Source organism: Odocoileus virginianus, chromosome 5, assembly GCF_023699985.2.
Source record: "Odocoileus virginianus isolate 20LAN1187 ecotype Illinois chromosome 5, Ovbor_1.2, whole genome shotgun sequence".
NCBI lineage: Eukaryota > Metazoa > Chordata > Mammalia > Artiodactyla > Cervidae > Odocoileus > Odocoileus virginianus.
In genome coordinates, this window is record NC_069678.1 from 37,204,862 (window position 1) to 37,223,679 (window position 18,818).

Genomic DNA, 18,818 nt, shown 5'->3' on the forward strand with positions numbered 1-18,818 from the left:
TGGCTTAGTCTATAAGGATTTTTTTTTTAGGTGATTTCAAGTTATTGAAATCATTCTCTTGGCTTTTTTCCCCTCTAATTCAGAAAGCAGGAAATGTCTTTCCTGTGTAGCAGTCACAGAGCAGTCCCCTAGGGTTTCCAGGGGGCTTGTCTTCCAGTTCCTGTTGCTGGTTTCTAACTGTTAACTCTATATTTGGTAACAGCTTGACCATGGGCTGTTCTGGATTTGGTCATAATAAGATAACCTGGAGTCACGGAGCAGAGATCTAAAGCAATCTTATTTTTCCAGGAAGCAGCGTGTTGACCTTTCAGGATTTCGTCTATTTTATTGAATGTGAGTATTTGAATAGTATTGTTTATAGCACAAGGTTGGGTGTTTATGCTATTGGTCCTTGAGGGTGTGTGACTGTACAGAAATAGGATACATACAGTCTCCTGGTTTACAATGAGTTTATATTTGTTTGTTATGTGGACTGATAAAATCTAAGGAATGCTCTTTATGCGTGCTCTTAGTCCATGGCAGCCTTGAAAACAGTCACTTGCTCAGAAATGAATAAATATTTGTCAGATGGTAAGACAAATGTTGATTTTGATCCCTTCACATTGCGAGGCAAGAATCAACACACCATTGACAAGACAGTATCTTCCTCCTTTCCCCAGTATTTTCAAAGCTGCATAGTGTTAAACCTATATGCACACCATCTCTTTTGGAATAAAGAGATAATTATATACATTACCATGTGTAAGATGGATAGCTAGTGGGAAGCTGCTATATAACATAGGGAGCCCAGCCTGGTGCTCTGAGAAGACCTAGAAGGGTGGGGTGGGGGTGGGGTGGGGGGAGGCTCAGAGGGAGAGGATATATACATAAAACTATGACTGATTCACATTGCTGCATGGCAGCCATCAACACAACACTGTAAAGCAATTATCCTCCAATTAAAAGAGTAATTTAAAAAATAAAGTAAAACGGTAACTGTATAATGATAAAAAAAAAGAGATAATGAACTATTGTTTGCTATTGGAAGAGGTTATTTATAAAATAGTAAAAAAGCTGCTGGAAACCTATTTTACCACCAGTGAGTACTCTTCTAACCCTACTGAGATTTTGCTTTGCTGTGTTTTTAAATCCCAAGAGTTGTCTTGTTTTATAAACATGATCAGAATGAATGGCTGTACTTTTACTGCACAAAGGGAAAATCAAGGCATAAAAACATATTGTGATTATTGTAAGAGCCCCTTAGAAGTGGGGAAGGATTTTGAGCTTCAAAGAGAACCTTTTGTTTATGAAGTTATCAGTCATTTAACAGGATTATCACAGCAGAGCTAAAATAAGAGCTTAAATTCTCCCCCTCGGGAACATTACTTTCATTTGCAATACAAATACTGGGTGGTTTTACTTTCTTTAGTAATTTATATCGTATTTCTTGTCTCTTTAATGTTCACTACAGGTTAGAAGTTATTATTTGTTAATAGTAGGTGTACAGTGAATAATCTTTTAGAGAATCTAAGCTGTAAATCAGAAAAAACCGATCTTGTTATAACTTTCTATTTTCTCTTTCAGTCATCTTGCATTTATTTTTATACTTAAAATCCTGTTTTACAAGCCAAAATTTGGCCATTACAATGTGCAACTGTAATGATTCCATACTATCGCACTCATAGCAGGGTACCCAGGAGTGAAAGTTACATGGTGGAGAACTGACCTGAGATCTGAACCCTGGCTGCATCCCTCTTGGCTTTGGGACATCACCTAACCTTTCAGATGAGAATGTTCACCTGAAAAATGGGACTGATTACTTCCCAAGGGTCCTTACAGGAGCTAAATAAAATGCATACAGATTCTATCACAGGCTCCTTACCAGTGTCACTCAATGGGAGTGCTATTAGCAACCTGGATTCTGTGGGAATGCCCCACCCAGAGCAGGATGCCCCTGAAAAGGCTATGAGGACCCATCAATGAGGGCTTTCTGAAATAATCACACTAAATCTACTGCTTATATTGATTTTTTCCTTTAATTCCTCTTTTCAAAAAATGTATATTTTGGTTTTATATATTTATTCTTTGAGAATTTGCTCAAATTCACCTCCTCAAGTCCCTAACTTCCAGTAGCTGAGATGACATCATATTTAATGCTCTTGAAGTCTACCACCATCAAGGGACTTACACATTGAATGGCATTGCTTCTGTATTCCTACGGACTGTAGACTGTTAGCAATCCGAGGGCAGGGGCTGTACTGTATTGTCTTTCTGTGTCTCTAGCATACCACACAGCACCTGATATACTGAGGATGCTTAGGGATGTTTGTTGAACCATGGTCTACCCCATATGAATTCTGAGCTCTGTAGCCTTCACAATCTGACGCAATCTTCCTTTGGGGTATTTCAGATGTTTTAGAACCTTGACATCTCAGATTGTACTTCCGATGTCCAGTCAACTGGCATCCATATTCTTAAAGGTGGTAAGGATGAAACAGGCATGTGTGTGAAGGCTCCAGGTTGGGTGACCCATCTGAGGAGCGGGTACTTGATGTGCTGGGCAGGGAGCTAAGTGGGAAGCTTCTGTGTAGCAGAGAGACATGAAGGGGACTGTGCTCTAGGAAGATGGTTCTGACCAGGGCTCGGGAAGAGATACTTAAGTTGTGCTTGAACTCACAGCAGCCATTTCCATAAATGATGTTCATCATGGCACTGTCATAGGTACACACTCCCGTTTTCATTTATTTTGTTCCAAGTTAGCTACTAGTTCTTATAGATGCTCTGTGGTTTCCCTTTTCTACGATGGAATAAGTAAACAAGAGAAACTCCTGCGCTTGTTAATAAGCAGGCCCTGCGGCAGTTCTGCTGTCATGCGTGGCACAGTGATAAAGACAGATGCAGAGTCTTCCTACAGACCTATGTTACCCTCCTTCTGCTATTTCCCTAACTTGCCATTCCAAAATCCGCCCCTTTCCTCGAGGACCCCAATCCATACCCACCTTGTTGCCGCGTCTTGCTGCCTCCCTCCCCCCACAATCTCTCAGCAGATGGGTCACTTTCTACTTCGTGGAAGCTCTCTAAGGCATACACTCTCATCTTACTGTGTCTTTCCTCTCCCTGCAGAAAATGTCTCTGTAGCCATCATTCTTGTACTTGTAGAAGGTGCTCTCTCTACCAAAATCAATGATAATCCCTCCTGGATCCAACACCTCCTTCCTCCTGAAGATGATCATTCTCTTACCATCAACTCCTGGGTCTTCTATTCAACTGCTTACTTCTCCACTTGGACATTTAACATATTTCAAACTTTTTTTAAATCTTTTTTTTCATTTATTTTTATTAGTTGGAGGCTAATTACTTTACAATATTGTAGTGGTTTTTGCCATACATTGACATGAATCAGTCATGGATTTACATGTGTTCCCCATCCCGATCCCCCTCCCACATCCCTCTCCATCCCATCCCTCTGGGTCTTCCCAGTGCACCAGCCCTGAACACTTGTCTCATGCATCAAACCTGGGCTGGTGATCTGTTTCACCCTTGATAGTATACTTGTTTCAATGCTGTTCTCTCTGAAGAGAGAGAACATCCCACCCTCACCTTCTCCCACAGAGTCCAAAAGTCTGTTCTGTACATCTGTGTCTCTTTCACTGTTTTGCATATAGGGTTATTATTACCATCTTTCTAAATTCCATATATATGCGTTAGTATATTGTATTGGTCTTTATCTTTCTGGCTTACTTCACTCTGTATAATGGGCTCCAGTTTCATCCATCTCATTAGAACTGATTCAAATGAATTCTTTTTAATGGCTGAGTAATATTCCATTGTGTACATATTTCAAACTTAACATGCTCGAAAAAAAAACTTTTTCCAGTGGCTCAGGCCTAAAATTCTTATAGTAATTCTTGATTTCTTTTTCTCTCATTCATCTCATTCAATCCAATCTTCTAGCAACTCTCATTTTTTTTTTCATTCAAAATATATCCAGAACCACAGCTTCACTCCTAGTCCAAGCCATCTGATTTGTGTCATGCCTGGATTATTGCACTAGCCTTCTCGGTCATCCCCGTTTCCATCCTTACCCCCTACACTGTATTCTCAGCACCTACAGTGGTCTTGTCAAAACCTAAGTCAGATAATGACAACCCTCCAAACACAGAGCATCTCACTCAGAGCAAAGATAATATTTACAGTTGCCCCCAGGCCCTCCAAGATCTGGCAGCTGTTGCCTCTCAGGCCTCAATCTATTATTCTACTCCTCACTCTGCTCTAGCCCACTGGCCTCCTGGCTTTTCCCTCAGCGTGTGAGGAACACCCCTGCTTCAGGCCTGTTAACACCACCTCAACATTCAAACTTACAGTGTTACAACAGATCTCACTTGGTTCCAGAATCACTTGGAAACAGGACTGGAGTCCCAGCTTACCAGCCAGGCAGCATCAGGCTCTTTCCCTTTGGGGGTAATCTTCACTATCTGTGTGGTGGTCCACTCTGCTGCCCAAGAGCTAGTCTCTCCCCAGGTTTTTCCTCCCCGATCATCTCAGGTGGAAGGAAGAGAGATCCACAGTATGCAGGTTCTGGATTTACTCTCACTTTGATGCCTTATGTTCCCAAGGAGCCAACAACTCTTGTAACTTGGGAGATAGATATTCCACGTGTCAAGGGACATGCCCAGTTACAGGACTCACCAGAATCACAGAAATCCCATCTATGTCTTCCTACCGGGCATTTTTATCATTGCCCGAGCCCAGACGTAGTTGACCAATCAGCAGTCATTGATGCCATAAGCAATGTCGCCTAGTAACACAATTAACATTCTACTGTATCAGGCTCCAGGGAAACTGAGATAGAAAGCTGAGAAAGCCAAATGTCAATTTCTTCTGTAGAAGGGGAAGGGTACTGTGACTGCTTTGTTCACTGTGTCTTTTGCTCCATCTATTCCCTCTGAGAGGATGGCTCCTCCCCGGATATCTGGATAGGCTGCTCTCTCACTGACTTCAATTCCTTCTTCACAAGTCACCTCCCCAGTGAGGGCACCCTGTTTGAGAACCTCAAGTGCTAATCTCAGCTGCTGGGACTTCCTACCATTCTTGTGTGCTTTATTTTCTTTTCCATTGTTCTTATTACTTTCAAACATGTATGCTGATGCTGCTGTTCACTCACTCAGTTGTGTCCGACTCTCTGCGACCCCATGAACTGCAGCACGCCAGGCTTCCCTGTCCTTCACCATGAGTTTGCTCAAACTCATGTCCATTAAGTCAGTGATGCCATTCAACCATCTCATCCTATGTCGCCCCTTTCTCCTCTCACCCTCAATCGTTTCCAGCATCAGGATCTTTTCCAGTGAATCAGCGTATAACTGATTGATTTTGCTTATTTTTTTCCCCATAGAACTTAAATTTTATAAGGCTAGGAGATTTGTCTTTTTATTTTTATCTCCTGCATTGACAATGCCTGGCCTGTTCAACACTGCCTGTCACATAGTAGGTTCTTCAACAACCATCTGTTTTATTTATGAATGAATTTATGCCCTTTCTTTCAAACTCTAGTTTTTCACTGGCATCATTTTATTGGTGTGGGGAGGAGGGCAAAATATTTTCAGCCTGCAAATAAAATGCAGCCTGGTGTTAGGGATTAGGACAGGGACTTGGGGCCAAACTCTTTGGATTTCAACAAGGGTTTCGTCAGTCACCTTGGAAGTTTTCCTAATCTCTTGGTGCCTTAGTTTTGCATCTATAAATGGGGATAATAATAGAACATCCTAGGGTTGGTATGAGGATGAAATGATTTAAAACATATGTAAAGTGTTCAGAAGAGTGTCTGACCCATAGGAAGCACTGTGCTCAGACATTTAGTCGTGTCCGACTCTTTGTGCCCCTAGGGTCTGTAGCCCACCAGGCTCCTTTGTCCATGGGATTTCCCAGATGAGAATACTTCAGTGGGTAGCCATATCCTTCTCCAGGGGATCTTCCTGACCCAGGGACTGAACCTGCATCTCCTGCATTGCAGGTGGATTCTTCACCACTGTACCCACCTGGGATACCCTAGGAAGCACTAGATATTAACTATTATTAAAATCAACAACAAAAAGGTCTTTATTTCTACTCTGCACAACTTCTAGCTACTTCCCTCTTTCCTGACTTTTCCTCTCAGATGATCTATCAAGACATGAAAGTTCCATCTACCCCATAGCCTTTAACTTCCATTCAGCTTTCCAACCACTTGCACTAAGGTTTCTAAAGGCCTAGTTGCTGTTTTTCTCTCCTCAGCCTGTGAGCTAGTTGAACCACCTGCCTTCCCTGACCACACCTGAGCCTCTCCCCTCTCCTGGTTTCCACCTGTCCTTCGGGCTGCCCCTCGTCAGCCTTTTCCAAAGGCGCCTCGGTTTCCATCACTCTCACTTTCCACTGCCATTCCTGACGTCACCTCACCAACCGAATCCTCCTGGTCTGACTCCATTCCCAGGCGCTGCTTCAACTATCACACTGAAGACACCCAAAGGGCGCCCGTCCTACAGACTGTCTCCCAGAGGCGTCGTGTCCTTTTCTCACATCCATGACTGGAGCTTTCTTTCCTCTTCCTAGCACTTTCTTTATTGCCAGCTCCCTCTTCCTGACTGGCTCTCAAGTTTTAATATTGCAACCATTTCTCTGGTTCCCCTGCTTTGCACTCAGAGCTCTTTGGAAGCCTCTATCACAACCTGTTCTGACTGCTTGTTTAGTTTCCCCCTAGAAATGAACTGCTTATGGTCACAAAGGATAGTGCCTGACACATAGATATGCCAAAAAAAAAAAAAAAATCAATCTAGATTCAACATATGAATGTACAGTATGTATACAGAATAAATTATGATACAGTTACATTTTAATTCAGAACTAAAGCACTGGGTGTGAAAACATCTCATCAAAATGTCAGTTCTTCCAGAAAATCTTAGGAGTGAAAATAAGAGATAAAGAAAAAAGCTTGATATTAACAACGTAAATGGCACTGTGCGTATATATGCTGTATTTTACCGTAAAGCCAACTTTGAAAGATAAAGGACTCCCTTTGATATTCATGACATCAAATATTACTTGACTATACTCAACTGCTGTTTGAACTCAGCTAAACCTTACAAATACCCGTATTTACCTTATTAGGAAAGTTCAGGAAATTAGGCTTCAGGCTCCCTGCCATGATTATAAATACCACATGCAAACAGAGAAAGAGCAACGAATGTATACATGGTTAAAAATCACACACTTTTTTAAGAGGTTTCGATGGCTTAGTGTCTTGCTCTGCCTCTTTCTTGACCTACCTGCAAAGTGCATCCGAACACACCGATCATCAGCATGGCCACAGACAGGTAATCGGTAAACACATCCCACCATGGCTTCAGCACCCGGAAGGCAGGCTGCTGCTCAGAGAACTGCCGGAACTCTGTCACCGGAATCATGTTTCTGAGAAAAGAGAGGTGACTGGTGAATTCATTTATCTTTACACACAGCATACTGCATTGTTCATAGCATTTGAAAATTCTGCTCCAACCTGTCGTATTCAGTGGTCTCAATCAGTCCATGAGCTGTCACTGTACTTTAGGGTTTTAACAAGTCATTGAGAAATCCACCCCTTGAGGAAATAAGGAGCCCCACATGGAAACAGCAAACACATTTACTAACTCCTGTGCAATCAGTGGTGCCCTTTAGCTCCAATGGGCCAAAGCCAAAGCCCAGAGAGAGAGAGCAAAGCTGCCTGTTATTTCCTGATCTCTCCCTTTCCCCTAATGTCAGAAAGATATGCCAGAAAGAGCCAGAAGATGCCAGAAAGAGCACAGCCCATCCTTTAAAATGTTTTTCCTATTTAGCTCGTCATCTTGGAGTTTTTTGCTTTGAATTATTTTTAAAGTGTAAACCTCAGCATTGGTTTGTATTAATTATTTACTAAGTCCTGAAAGGCAAACGACTTTGCCACTAATAATGTCCTTATAAATGGGATCATCTCATGCGGGGAAGAGGTATTGGGGAGAACTTTTTTTTTTTTGCCCTCCTATTTTTTTTTTTGGTCCCTGTGATTTTTTGACTCGATTTTTTCCCCCCTCTATTTCCTACACATTTTATATTTCACTGTGAACCTCAAACTTATCCTCTGAGAAGTCAATTTTCCCTGGAAACATCTGTTGTTTGTTGTTGTTTACTCACTCAGTCATGTCTGACTCTTCTGCAGCCTAGCCCTGCCAGGCTTCTCTGTCCATGGGATTTCCCAGGCAAGAATGCTGGAGTGGGTTGCCATTTCCTCCTCCAGGGGATCTTCCTGACCCAGGTATTAAGCCTTCATCTCTTACATTGCAGATGGTTTTTTTTTTTTTTTTTTTTTTTACCACTGTGTCACCAGGGAAGCCCCAGCCTCTCTCTCTGAATGACAGAAGATGAATAGGGTATACTGAGGCTGTGGGAAAAAGAGACACATCCTTTCCTTCACCTGCACTGTTCTATCTTTTGCTTAACCCCATTGCCTGTATTATGATTTAAGACTTCAAGTTAATCATCTGGCTACTGGGAGAAGAAACATTTTTTTCTTTTTTTCCCCATATATTTTATTTATTTATTTATTTTTTTATTTTTCCATTTATTTTTATTAGTTGGAGGCTAACCACTTTACATCATTACAGCAGTTTTTGTCATACATTGAAATGAATCAGCTATGGATTTACATGTATTCCCCATCCCAGTCCCCCCTCCCACCTCCCTCTCCACCCAATCCCTTTGGGATTTCCCAGTGCACCAGGCCCGAGCACTTGTCTCATGCACCCAACCTGGGTTGGTGATCTGTTTCACCCTAGATAACATACATGCTTCAATGCTGTTCTCTTGAAACATCCCACCCTCGCCTTCTCCCAGAGTCCACAAGTCTGTTCTATACAACTGAGTCTCTTTATCTGTTTTGCATATAGGGTTATCATTACCATCTTTCTAAAGTCCATATATATGTGTTAGTATACTGTAATGGTCTTTATCTTTCTGGCTTACTTCGCTCTGTATAATGGGCTCCAGTTTCATCCATCTCATTAGAACTGATTCAAATGAATTCTTTTTAATGGCTGAGTAATATTTCATGGTGTATATGTACCACAGCTTCCTCATCCATTCGTCTGCTGATGGGCATCTGGGTTGCTTCCATGTCCTGGCTATTATAAACAGTACTGCGATGAACACAGGCAAAACACTCTCTGACATAAATCACAGCAGGATCCTCTATGGCCCACATCCCAGAATTTTAGAAATAAAAGCAAAAATAAACAAATGGGACCTAATGAAACTTAAAAGCTTTTGCACAACAAAGGAAACTATAAGCAAGGTGAAAAGACAGCCCTCAGATTGGGAGAAAATAATAGCAAACGAAGCAACAGACAAAGGATTAATCTCAAAAATATACAAGCAACTCCTCCAGCTCAACTCCAGAAAAATAAATGACCCAATCAAAAAATGGGCCAAAGAACTCAACAGACATTTCTCCAAGGAAGACATACAGATGGCTAACAAACACATGAAAAGAGAAGAAACATTTTTTCCTTATCTCACGGCAAGGAAAAAGGGCGGCCAGTGAGGGCCAAAAAAACCGGTCTTTTTTGCCATCTTTGGATCCAATAATCTCGCTCTTTACAGCTGCCCTTGTTATGTTGTCTGATTAAAGAGCAGGGAAAGGGTACATTTGGTGCTTGTTTTCCCAAGCCTTTTTGTTTCCTGGATCTTCTCTTTCCTAATAATGAATTCAAGGCTGTACCATAAACAGCCTAAAGAAATGAAAGCCTCCTATTTGGGTTCACTAGTGTTTATCTTTGGAAATTATTATAATATGTTCCATTTCATCTCACTGCTTTACCTGACTTCTTCTTAAGCAGTAATTTGTCTTAACACAACATGGAAAATCCAACCGCTTGGCGTTCCTTTTACCTATGATCTACCCACTTGACATCTGTGCAGCATTTGATAAAATTTCCTCATTTTACTGAAACACAACTTTCTTAATTCCACTTTGTTCACCACCACTGGGTTGCAAGCTTCTTGAAGGGAGAACCTATATGTTATCATATAGGTGTGTGTTTTTAAAACATGTTTCAGGCAAGCCACCCGAACTAAATAACGTCACCTACTCCTAGTGTTATTAACATTTCAGACTAGTCCAAAGTTTGATTTTCCTGACACTTTAGGACCTTTTTCTTCTCAATGGATCATTATAATCTGATGGCCCCAAACGTTTTCTAGTCACAGCTGTCCAGTGGCAGTCACAGACAGGCACTAAAACTCATCTTAACTTCCACTTTCTGCCTAGAAGCTACTGTTTTGTTCTATTTTGCACCCCCATCACTTACCACAGTGCCTGGAAAACAAGAGGCCCTGAGCAACTGTCTGTTAAATGGATGAGTCGATTCAGATGCTTGTTCACAGAGCAGGGCTCACCTAATCAGATTAGGAGTGACCCGAGCCAGCTGCAGTGACAGCACTAACAAGTACGGTCCTTGTGCTATAGTTTACATCTTTTGATAGATTTGGTTATTGTCTCCTTCATGATAAGTTTCCTGTATACCTTGGAAGGAACTGGGCTTGCTCTCTGAAGCCAGGAACAATTTCAGGAATAAAATACACCAATGTAGAGCTGTGGTTCTCAAGATTTTTGACCTTGGGAATCCCTTCGTGTCCTAAAATGTAGGAGGAGGACCTCAAAGAGCACGTTTTAGGTGGGTGATACCTATCAATACTTACTACATTAGAAATTAAAATGAGATTTTAAAAATATATATATTAACTCATTTAAAAATAATTAACCCATTCCAGGTTAACATAAATTGTTATTATAAAGATAACTATACTCTCTAAAACAAAAACCATTAATGAGAATAATGGCATTGTTTCACATTTTTGCAAATCTCTTTACCAGTGGACTTAATAGAAAATAACTGGATTCTCATATCTGCTTCTTCATTCAGTCTGCTCTGATATGTTGATTTGATTGAAATTTATGAATCAAATATATATGCAGTTAGAGAAGGAAAGACTATCTTAACAGACTTTTCATATAACTGTGGATAATTATAATTTGCTAATATATCAAATTAACTTGGTAAGTTGCAGTATGGAGCCTGAAAACTGTATTAATGAACTTTTCAAACTCCTTGCTGTTAAAACTCATTCATCTGTCTTGTACTTTGAATGGATCTTTTATCCGTATATGATTTGGTAATGACATTGGTCATTTGGAACATATGGAAAATACTGAATCACTCAGTCATGCAGATTTTCCAAATGCTGACAAATTATACTTAGAAATCACATTCATTGAAATCACTAATGCTTTCATCAGAAATTTTTTTAAGTAACTGGAGCCTGTCAAGCTCTTGGTGGTGTATAAATTTTCCAAAATTCTAATCATCGCTTGAAAGTTTGAATTTTATTTGTGGCAGCAAATATTATGTAGTTCCCCTTGAAATGTCAAGTTTGCTTCATTCATTTTGAGAAATTATCCTCCACATACTCAAGTCTGAATATCAGTTGTTTTATTCAGTTAAAAATGGTACATTATGATAAAGTGGCTAATTCAACTTTCAACTCAAATAAAGGTTTCCCTTGAGATACCTACCTACTGTACTTGGAATTCAGCAGAAGTGCTTTATGTATTCTTCCCTTTCATCACATCATGTATTATTACAATTTGTAGTCAAGGGTCAAGATTTATTAAAGTAATAATTTTTATGGATTCAACCAGGACATTAAATAAAACTGGCATTTTTTTCTTTTAAGTTGTAAATGTGTGCCAATGAGGAATACAGTAGAATTTGGTGCCTCTACCTTGATTCACATTAAGATGACTTACCCACCAATGATTTTTTACCATCAATGAAAAATGCAAGAAATATCTTGGCATTAAAAACTAGTTTTGATCTTGTCAGTTCAGTTCAATTCAGTCGCTCAGTTGTGTCCGACTCTTTGCGACCCCATTGACTGCAGCACGCCAGGCTTCCCTGTCCATCACCAACTTCCGGAGCTTGCTCAAATTCACGTCCATCAAGTCAGTGACGCCATCCAACCATCTCATCCTCTGTTGCCCGCTTCTGCTCCTGCCTTCAATCTTTCCCAGCATCAGGGTCTTTTCAAATGAGTCAGTTCTTTGCATCAGGTGGCCAAAGTATTGGCGTTTCAGCTTCAGCATCAGTCCTTCCAATGAATATTCAGGACTGATTTCCTTTAAGATTGACTGGTTTGATCTTTGATCTTGTGGACTCCCTAAAAAATGTGTAGGTGACTGGTGTTCCACGAACTGCACTTTGAGAACCACTGAGGTAGAGGTTCACTGTTCCTTCTGTGACTCGCCTTGAAAAAGCAAAGGCCTAGGGCACTCATAACAGCGAGGCTCTCCGGTTCATTGGCATCATTCTCTTAATGTGGAAAATAAAGACAAACTAAGCAATCTAGGAAACTTAAGTATTGTCTACTGCTTCCTAATACTGGTACAGCCTAGTTAAGAGGGTTTATCAGAGGAAACAGTCAAGGTGAAACAGACTTTTAGTGTTATACCTCTACTCTTAATGTACTTAACCTCTTTAGGGTAAGTTTGTGTGTGTATGTGCATGTGGTATGTACATGCTCTTATATGTATGTACACACATACTACATATAAATGTATGTGGAACCATGTATAACACACACATATAGACTTTATTGTTTTAACATATCACAAGGCTCAAAGCCAATATCCAGCACAGATTTAATCCTTGGGATTATTTTCGAGGCAAAAAAAAAAGCAGGGGGAAGAGAGGAAATATAGGAAATGACTTAAAACCTCTGAAACTAAAGCAGGGGGAAGAGAGGAAATATAGGAAATGACTTAAAACCTCTGAAACTAAAGAGAAGGTAAAGGAATCTTGCACTTGCTTAACTGAAAAAAAGTTTTGTGTTCTTTCACCAATTTCAGTGCTTTCCCCCATTTTTTATTTCAATATTTTAAAACCTTTTAAAATTGCTGTGTTGGTTTCTGCCATACAATAGCACAAATCAGACAAGATTATATATACGTTCCCTTCCTCCCCTCCTTGTGCATTATGGTGACAACACAATTTCTCTTTCATTATCATCGTACTTTCCAAATGATCTGTGACATTTTGAGAGTTATCATTTCAAGTTGAAGAAGCCACTTCTGAATAAACTGCTAAGTTTACATAGTTTTTTCCCCTAAAGATCAATCAGGATAATTCTATTTATATATATATTTTCCTATTTTAGAAATATAAGTGATTATATTAATATTTCTTCCAACTCTAATTTCTAACTTACTATGTAAGATTTTTGCTTATCTGATAATGCCTTTAGAAACATGGCATTTTATTTATTTTTTTTTCATTTACTTTTATTAGTTGGAGGCTAATTACTTTACAATATTGTAGTGGGTTTTGTCATACATTGACATGAATCAGCCATGGAGTTACATGTATTCCCCATCCCGATTCCCACCCCCCCCACCCCCCTCCACCCAATTCTTCTGGGTCTTTCCAGTGCACAAGGCCTGAGCACTTGTCTCATGCATCCAACCTGGGCTGGTGATCTGTTTCACCCTAGATAATATACATGTTTCGATGCTGTTCTCTCGAAACATCCCACCCTCACCTTCTCCCACAGAGTCCAAAAGTCTGTTCTGTATATCTGTGTTTCTTTTTCTGTTTTACATATAGGGTTATCATTACCATCTTTCTAAATTCCATATATATGTGTTAGTATGCTGTAATGGTCTTTATCTTTCTGGCTTACTTCACTTTGTATAATGGGCTCCAGTTTCATCCATCTCAGAACTGATTCAAATGAATTCTTTTTAATGGCTGAGTAATATTCCATGGTGTATATGTACCACAGCTTTGTTACCCATTCGTCTGCTGATGGGCATCTAGGTTGCTTCCATGTCCTGGCTATTATAAACAGTGCTGTGATGAACACTGGGGTGCACGTGTCTCTTTCAGATCTGGTTTCCTCGGTGTGTATGCCCAGAAGTGGGATTGCTGGGTCATATGGCAGTTCTATTTCCAGTTTTTTAAGAAATCTCCACACTGTTCTCCATAGTGGCTGTACTAGTTTGCACTCCCACCAACAGTGTAAGAGGGTTCCCTTTTCTCCACACCCTCTCCAGCATTTATTGCTTGTAGACTTTTGGATAGCAGCCATCCTGACTGGCGTGTAATAGTACCTCATTGTGGTTTTGATTTGCATTTCTCTGAAAATGAGTGATGTTGAGCATATTTTCATATGTTTGTTAGCCATCTGTATGTCTTCTTTGGAGAAATGTCTGTTGAGTTCTTTGGCCCATTTTTTGATTGGGTCATTTATTTTTCTGGAGTTGAGCTGCAGGAGTTGCTTGTATATTTTTGAGATTAATCCTTTGTCTGTTGCTTCATTTGCTATTATTTTCTCCCAATCTGAGGGCTGTCTTTTCACCTTGCTTATAGTTTCCTTTGTTGTGCAAAACCTTTTAAGTTTCATTAGGTCCCATTTGTTTATTTTTGCTTTTATTTCCAATATTCTGGGAGGTGGGTCATAGAGGATCCTGCTGTGATTCATGTTGGAGAGTGTTTTGCCTATGTTCTCCTCTAGGAGTTTTATAGTTTCTGTTCTTACATTTAGATCTTCAATCCATTTTGAGTTTATTTTTGTGTATGGTGTTAGAAAGTGTTCTAGTTTCATTCTTTTACAAGTGGTTGACCAGTTTTCCCAGCACCACTTGTTAAAGAGGTTGTCTTTTTTCCATTGTATATCCTTGCCTCCTTTGTCGAAGATAAGGTGTCCATAGGTTTGTGGGTTTATCTCTGGGCTTTCTATTCTGTTCCATTGATCTATATTTCTGTCTTTGTGCCAGTACCATACTGTCTTGATGACTGTGGCTTTGTAGTATAGTCTGAAGTCAGGCAGGTTGATTCCTCCAGTTCCATTCTTCTTTCTCAAGATTACTTTGGCTATTTGAGGTTTTTTGTATTTCCATACAAATTGTGAAATTATTTGTTCTAGTTCTGTAAAAAACACCGTTGGTAACTTAATAGGGATTGCATTGAATCTATAGATTGCTTTGGGGTAGTATAGCCATTTTGACAATATTGAGCCTTCTAATCCATGAACACAGTAGAAACATGGCATTTTAAATTAAACCAAAAGATTCTTGTATCCTAATCAAAAATACATGAACTTTTACATTGTTATATATTCGCCTCTGTATCCTTTTGCATAAATCCATTTGTATTACTTTTACTAAAAATACTTATTACTAAAACTAGGCAGTCCAGGTTTGATGCATGAGACAGGGTGCTCGGGGCTGGTGCACTGGGATGACCCTGAGGGAGGGGAGGGGAGGGGAGGGAGGTGGGAGGGAGGGTCAGGATGGGGACACATGTACACCCATGGCTGACTCATGTCAATGTATGGCAAAACCCACTAAAATATTGTAAAGTAATTAGCCTCCAATTAAAATAAATAAATTTTAAAAACTTATTACTAAAACTCATTTTAAAGGCTTCATTGTTTATAAAATGTTACCTCTCAAAAATATACAGATCTATAATCCTTTCTGTAAAGAATATTGCTAAGTTAGTTGCAAACCCAGAGTTTATTTTTTTCATTTATTTGGTTCTCCCTGAAACAATGTCTTCTTCTCCATCTCAGGAGAATTTTAATATCTTCTTCTCTAGAATTAATTATACAGAACAAATTCTACTCTATTTATTACCCATGACTTTAAGAATATTAAATATATTCTACTCTGATTCAAATCTGATTGCTAACACTGTTTTCCAATGGCTATTAGGTGGGTATATACTACTATTGCTATCTCACATTTTTCTGGCTGTTGGAAAATAGCATTAGACATTAGACAGTATAGTACCACCCAAGAAAACAACAGCCAATTCTAAGTAATCCTAGTAATCACATCAATAACACAGTGAGTGGCCCCTTACAAAAATGAGTGTTAAAAAGTCAATAATTCCTGAGCACAACAAATGTGACTTCTACAGGAAAGAAACCCACATATATAATTCATCTGTGTGGCTAACTGTATCTAATGGTCAGTTCTCAGCCCCAGCTGACCTGCTCCATCTGAGGCATCTGGTATAAAATGACATTCTCTACTTAGCTTTCAGAATGCTATAGCCTTTAGGTTTTCCTCCTGTTTTCCATGCTGTTCCTTCTTTAACTCCGTGACTGTTTTCTCACCTCCCTGACCTCTGGCCTTGACGTGCCCAGTGTTTAGTCTTTGTTCCAGTTCTCTTCCCTACCTCATTTACTCCCTTGTGAGCACATCAAGTCATCATGCTTTAAATGGTGGACTCAGCTGCCAACTTGATATCTCCATCTGGACACCCAGTAGACACATTAAACTCGGGATGTCTGGAACCAACTCTAGTTCCCTCTCCTCATCCCTACCTCTCCTATCCCTGGCAAAGCCCTGTTCCTCTAGCAACGTTCCTCCCTTGATGGCAACTACGTCTATCCAGTTGCTTAGACCAAAATTTTTGGAGTCATCCTTCAGTCTTCTTCATCTCTTACATCCCACACCCCATCTGCCAAAAATTATACATTCCTTAATGTATTGTCTGTCTCCCCTAAAAGAATGTAAGTTTCATGATGACAGGAATTTTCTTTTCAACTCTATTTTGTATATTGATGTGTCCCAGCACCTAGAAAATATTGCTTGACATATGGTAGGCACTCAATATTTGCTGAATAAATTACTGAATAACTAGTAATTCTGGTAAAGATAGGAGGGGCGATTGCCTTTTGGTTTGGAAATAATGATTATAAAAGCAAAGCGCGTGTCTAAGTATTGTCACGGGAGGAAGATCCCACAGTGCAGGGCCTTGACGTTGGCACAGCCAAGGCCAGTGGCAGAGGAGTGCAAAAGAGAAAGAGCATAGGAATACCATGATTTATTTATGGGTTCTTTTCAGCAGCACTAATCAAAATAAAGTCATCAGAATATGCTCAAAGCATCAATTATAAAACAAATTACTTTTCCTTTAGCAATGCAAAGATGGAAATAAAAAACAAGACAAAAAGCCAAATTTCCTAATTATATAAAAGTGATTTATTTCTCTCTTAGGAGAGCATGACTCTGGATTGTATTTTACTCTGCAACTGCAGTATACATGACAAAAATTATTTTAGAAAAATCCACTAAAGAAGACCATGATTATTTGGTTCTACAGAAATCTATTTAATTTAAAGAAACTCAGAGGTGGGTTATAACTGTTCAGAATCTGAAAGGCACTTTCAGAAGTCATCCACTCCATAACTCTCATTTCATGAGTAAAAACTTGAGCCAAGAGATTTTGTGACTTGCCCAAGGAACACAGCTCATGGTGTCTTGACTCCTAATCAAACCTTACCTCTTACTCTACAGCTCTTAGTCAATAATACATCATGTTGATCTGAATGCAAAGAATCTAAAATATATACTAAGAAACAAATGGCTTAAATAGAATTTCTTGTTTTATGTCTCTCTTTGAAAACATAAAATGAAAAATATATTTAAAGGATTCTTAAGCTCTACTGCTGTTACAGTCCCATAAATGAGAACTTTAGACCCAAATGCAAGTTGATCTGACAACCCAGTGGAGACTTTGGTACTATCATCTCCTTGAATATTTCCACGATGTTATGTGTTAAATTAAGGGCCCAATCACATTATTTGGGAAGCGTTCAAGAATGAGCTTAACCTGTTTTTCTAAGAGTGGTAGGGAACAAAAATTACTCCTTGGGGACTTCCCTGATGGTCCAGTGGCTAAGACTCTATGTTCCCAATGCAGGGACCCGGGTTCCATCCGTGGGCAGATCCCACATGCTGCAACTAACCGTTCTCACACAGCAGCTAAGAGATCGCAACTATTAATAAAAGATGCCCCGTACTGCAACAAAGACCCAGTGCAGCCAAATAAACAAAAATATTTTAAACATTATTTTAGTTGGCAATTTTAGTTCTCTCTTTGTCAATTAAGATATAATTATAACCTTTTTCTCATTATATCCTTCCCATATTTAAAGAAAAACCCTTTAATCACTGCTTCAGACCATGTATCACAAGGCTATTGCTTTACACACCAGTATCCAGTTATCTTTAGCATAGTCATAAGCTTTTAATTTACTAAAAATTTGTTATGTACTTTTATCAGTAGCTTATTTTTCTCCCACAAGCATAATTCATTTACTTATGTACTTGCTATAAATAATTATAGCATTATAAGAAATATATATTAAAATGTATATTAAAATGTACACTAAAAATATAAAATTTAAGATATGTCAAGGTGCTGGGGGTATAAAACAGACAAAGTTCCTGCCTCATCCCTGTGTACGCTTCTAGGAGAATGTGCATTATGAATTGTAATTGATCTTCTTTGATTACTGTTTCCAGTGCCAATGGTGCATTTAAAGAGGTTGCTGTTTTTATTTCATGGAGGAAAGCATTTATATCTTGTTGATCTTTGTATCTTCTAGAAAACAGCACAATGTCTTAGAACAGACCCTCAACACATTTTTGTTAAATTCAAAGAGGCCTAAACATACAAACATCGTCATAAACAGATACACACAACCAACTGAGCATTTTGTAGTAAAGACAAATTTTTCTACTGTTATCCTCTGTTACAGCTTGATAGTACAGTAAGAGCGTGACTATATCACATAGCTTCACAATCATTGAATAATGATTATTAAAAGAGCATCCACTACTGAAGAAACTGAGAAGAGAATCAGAGTCAGGAATAATTTATAATTTCAAAGTTAAGGGTCATTGAAAATTTAATGTATGATATCTGTCACTATTTACAAAGAGGATA

At 39.2% G+C, this 18,818-nt stretch overlaps 1 protein-coding gene across 1 annotated transcript in view; it reads right to left on the bottom strand.

Annotated features, from left to right (window-relative positions):
- LRRC8C (leucine rich repeat containing 8 VRAC subunit C) overlaps window positions 1-18,818 on the bottom strand; it is a 92,065-nt gene that overhangs the window by 29,313 nt on the left and 43,934 nt on the right. Inside the window, exon 2 of the mRNA XM_070467795.1 lies at window positions 7,278-7,419. Within this exon, the coding sequence (XP_070323896.1) occupies window positions 7,278-7,415 (138 nt within the window). The 5' untranslated portion in view covers window positions 7,416-7,419. The remainder of the gene's footprint in view (window positions 1-7,277; window positions 7,420-18,818) is intronic.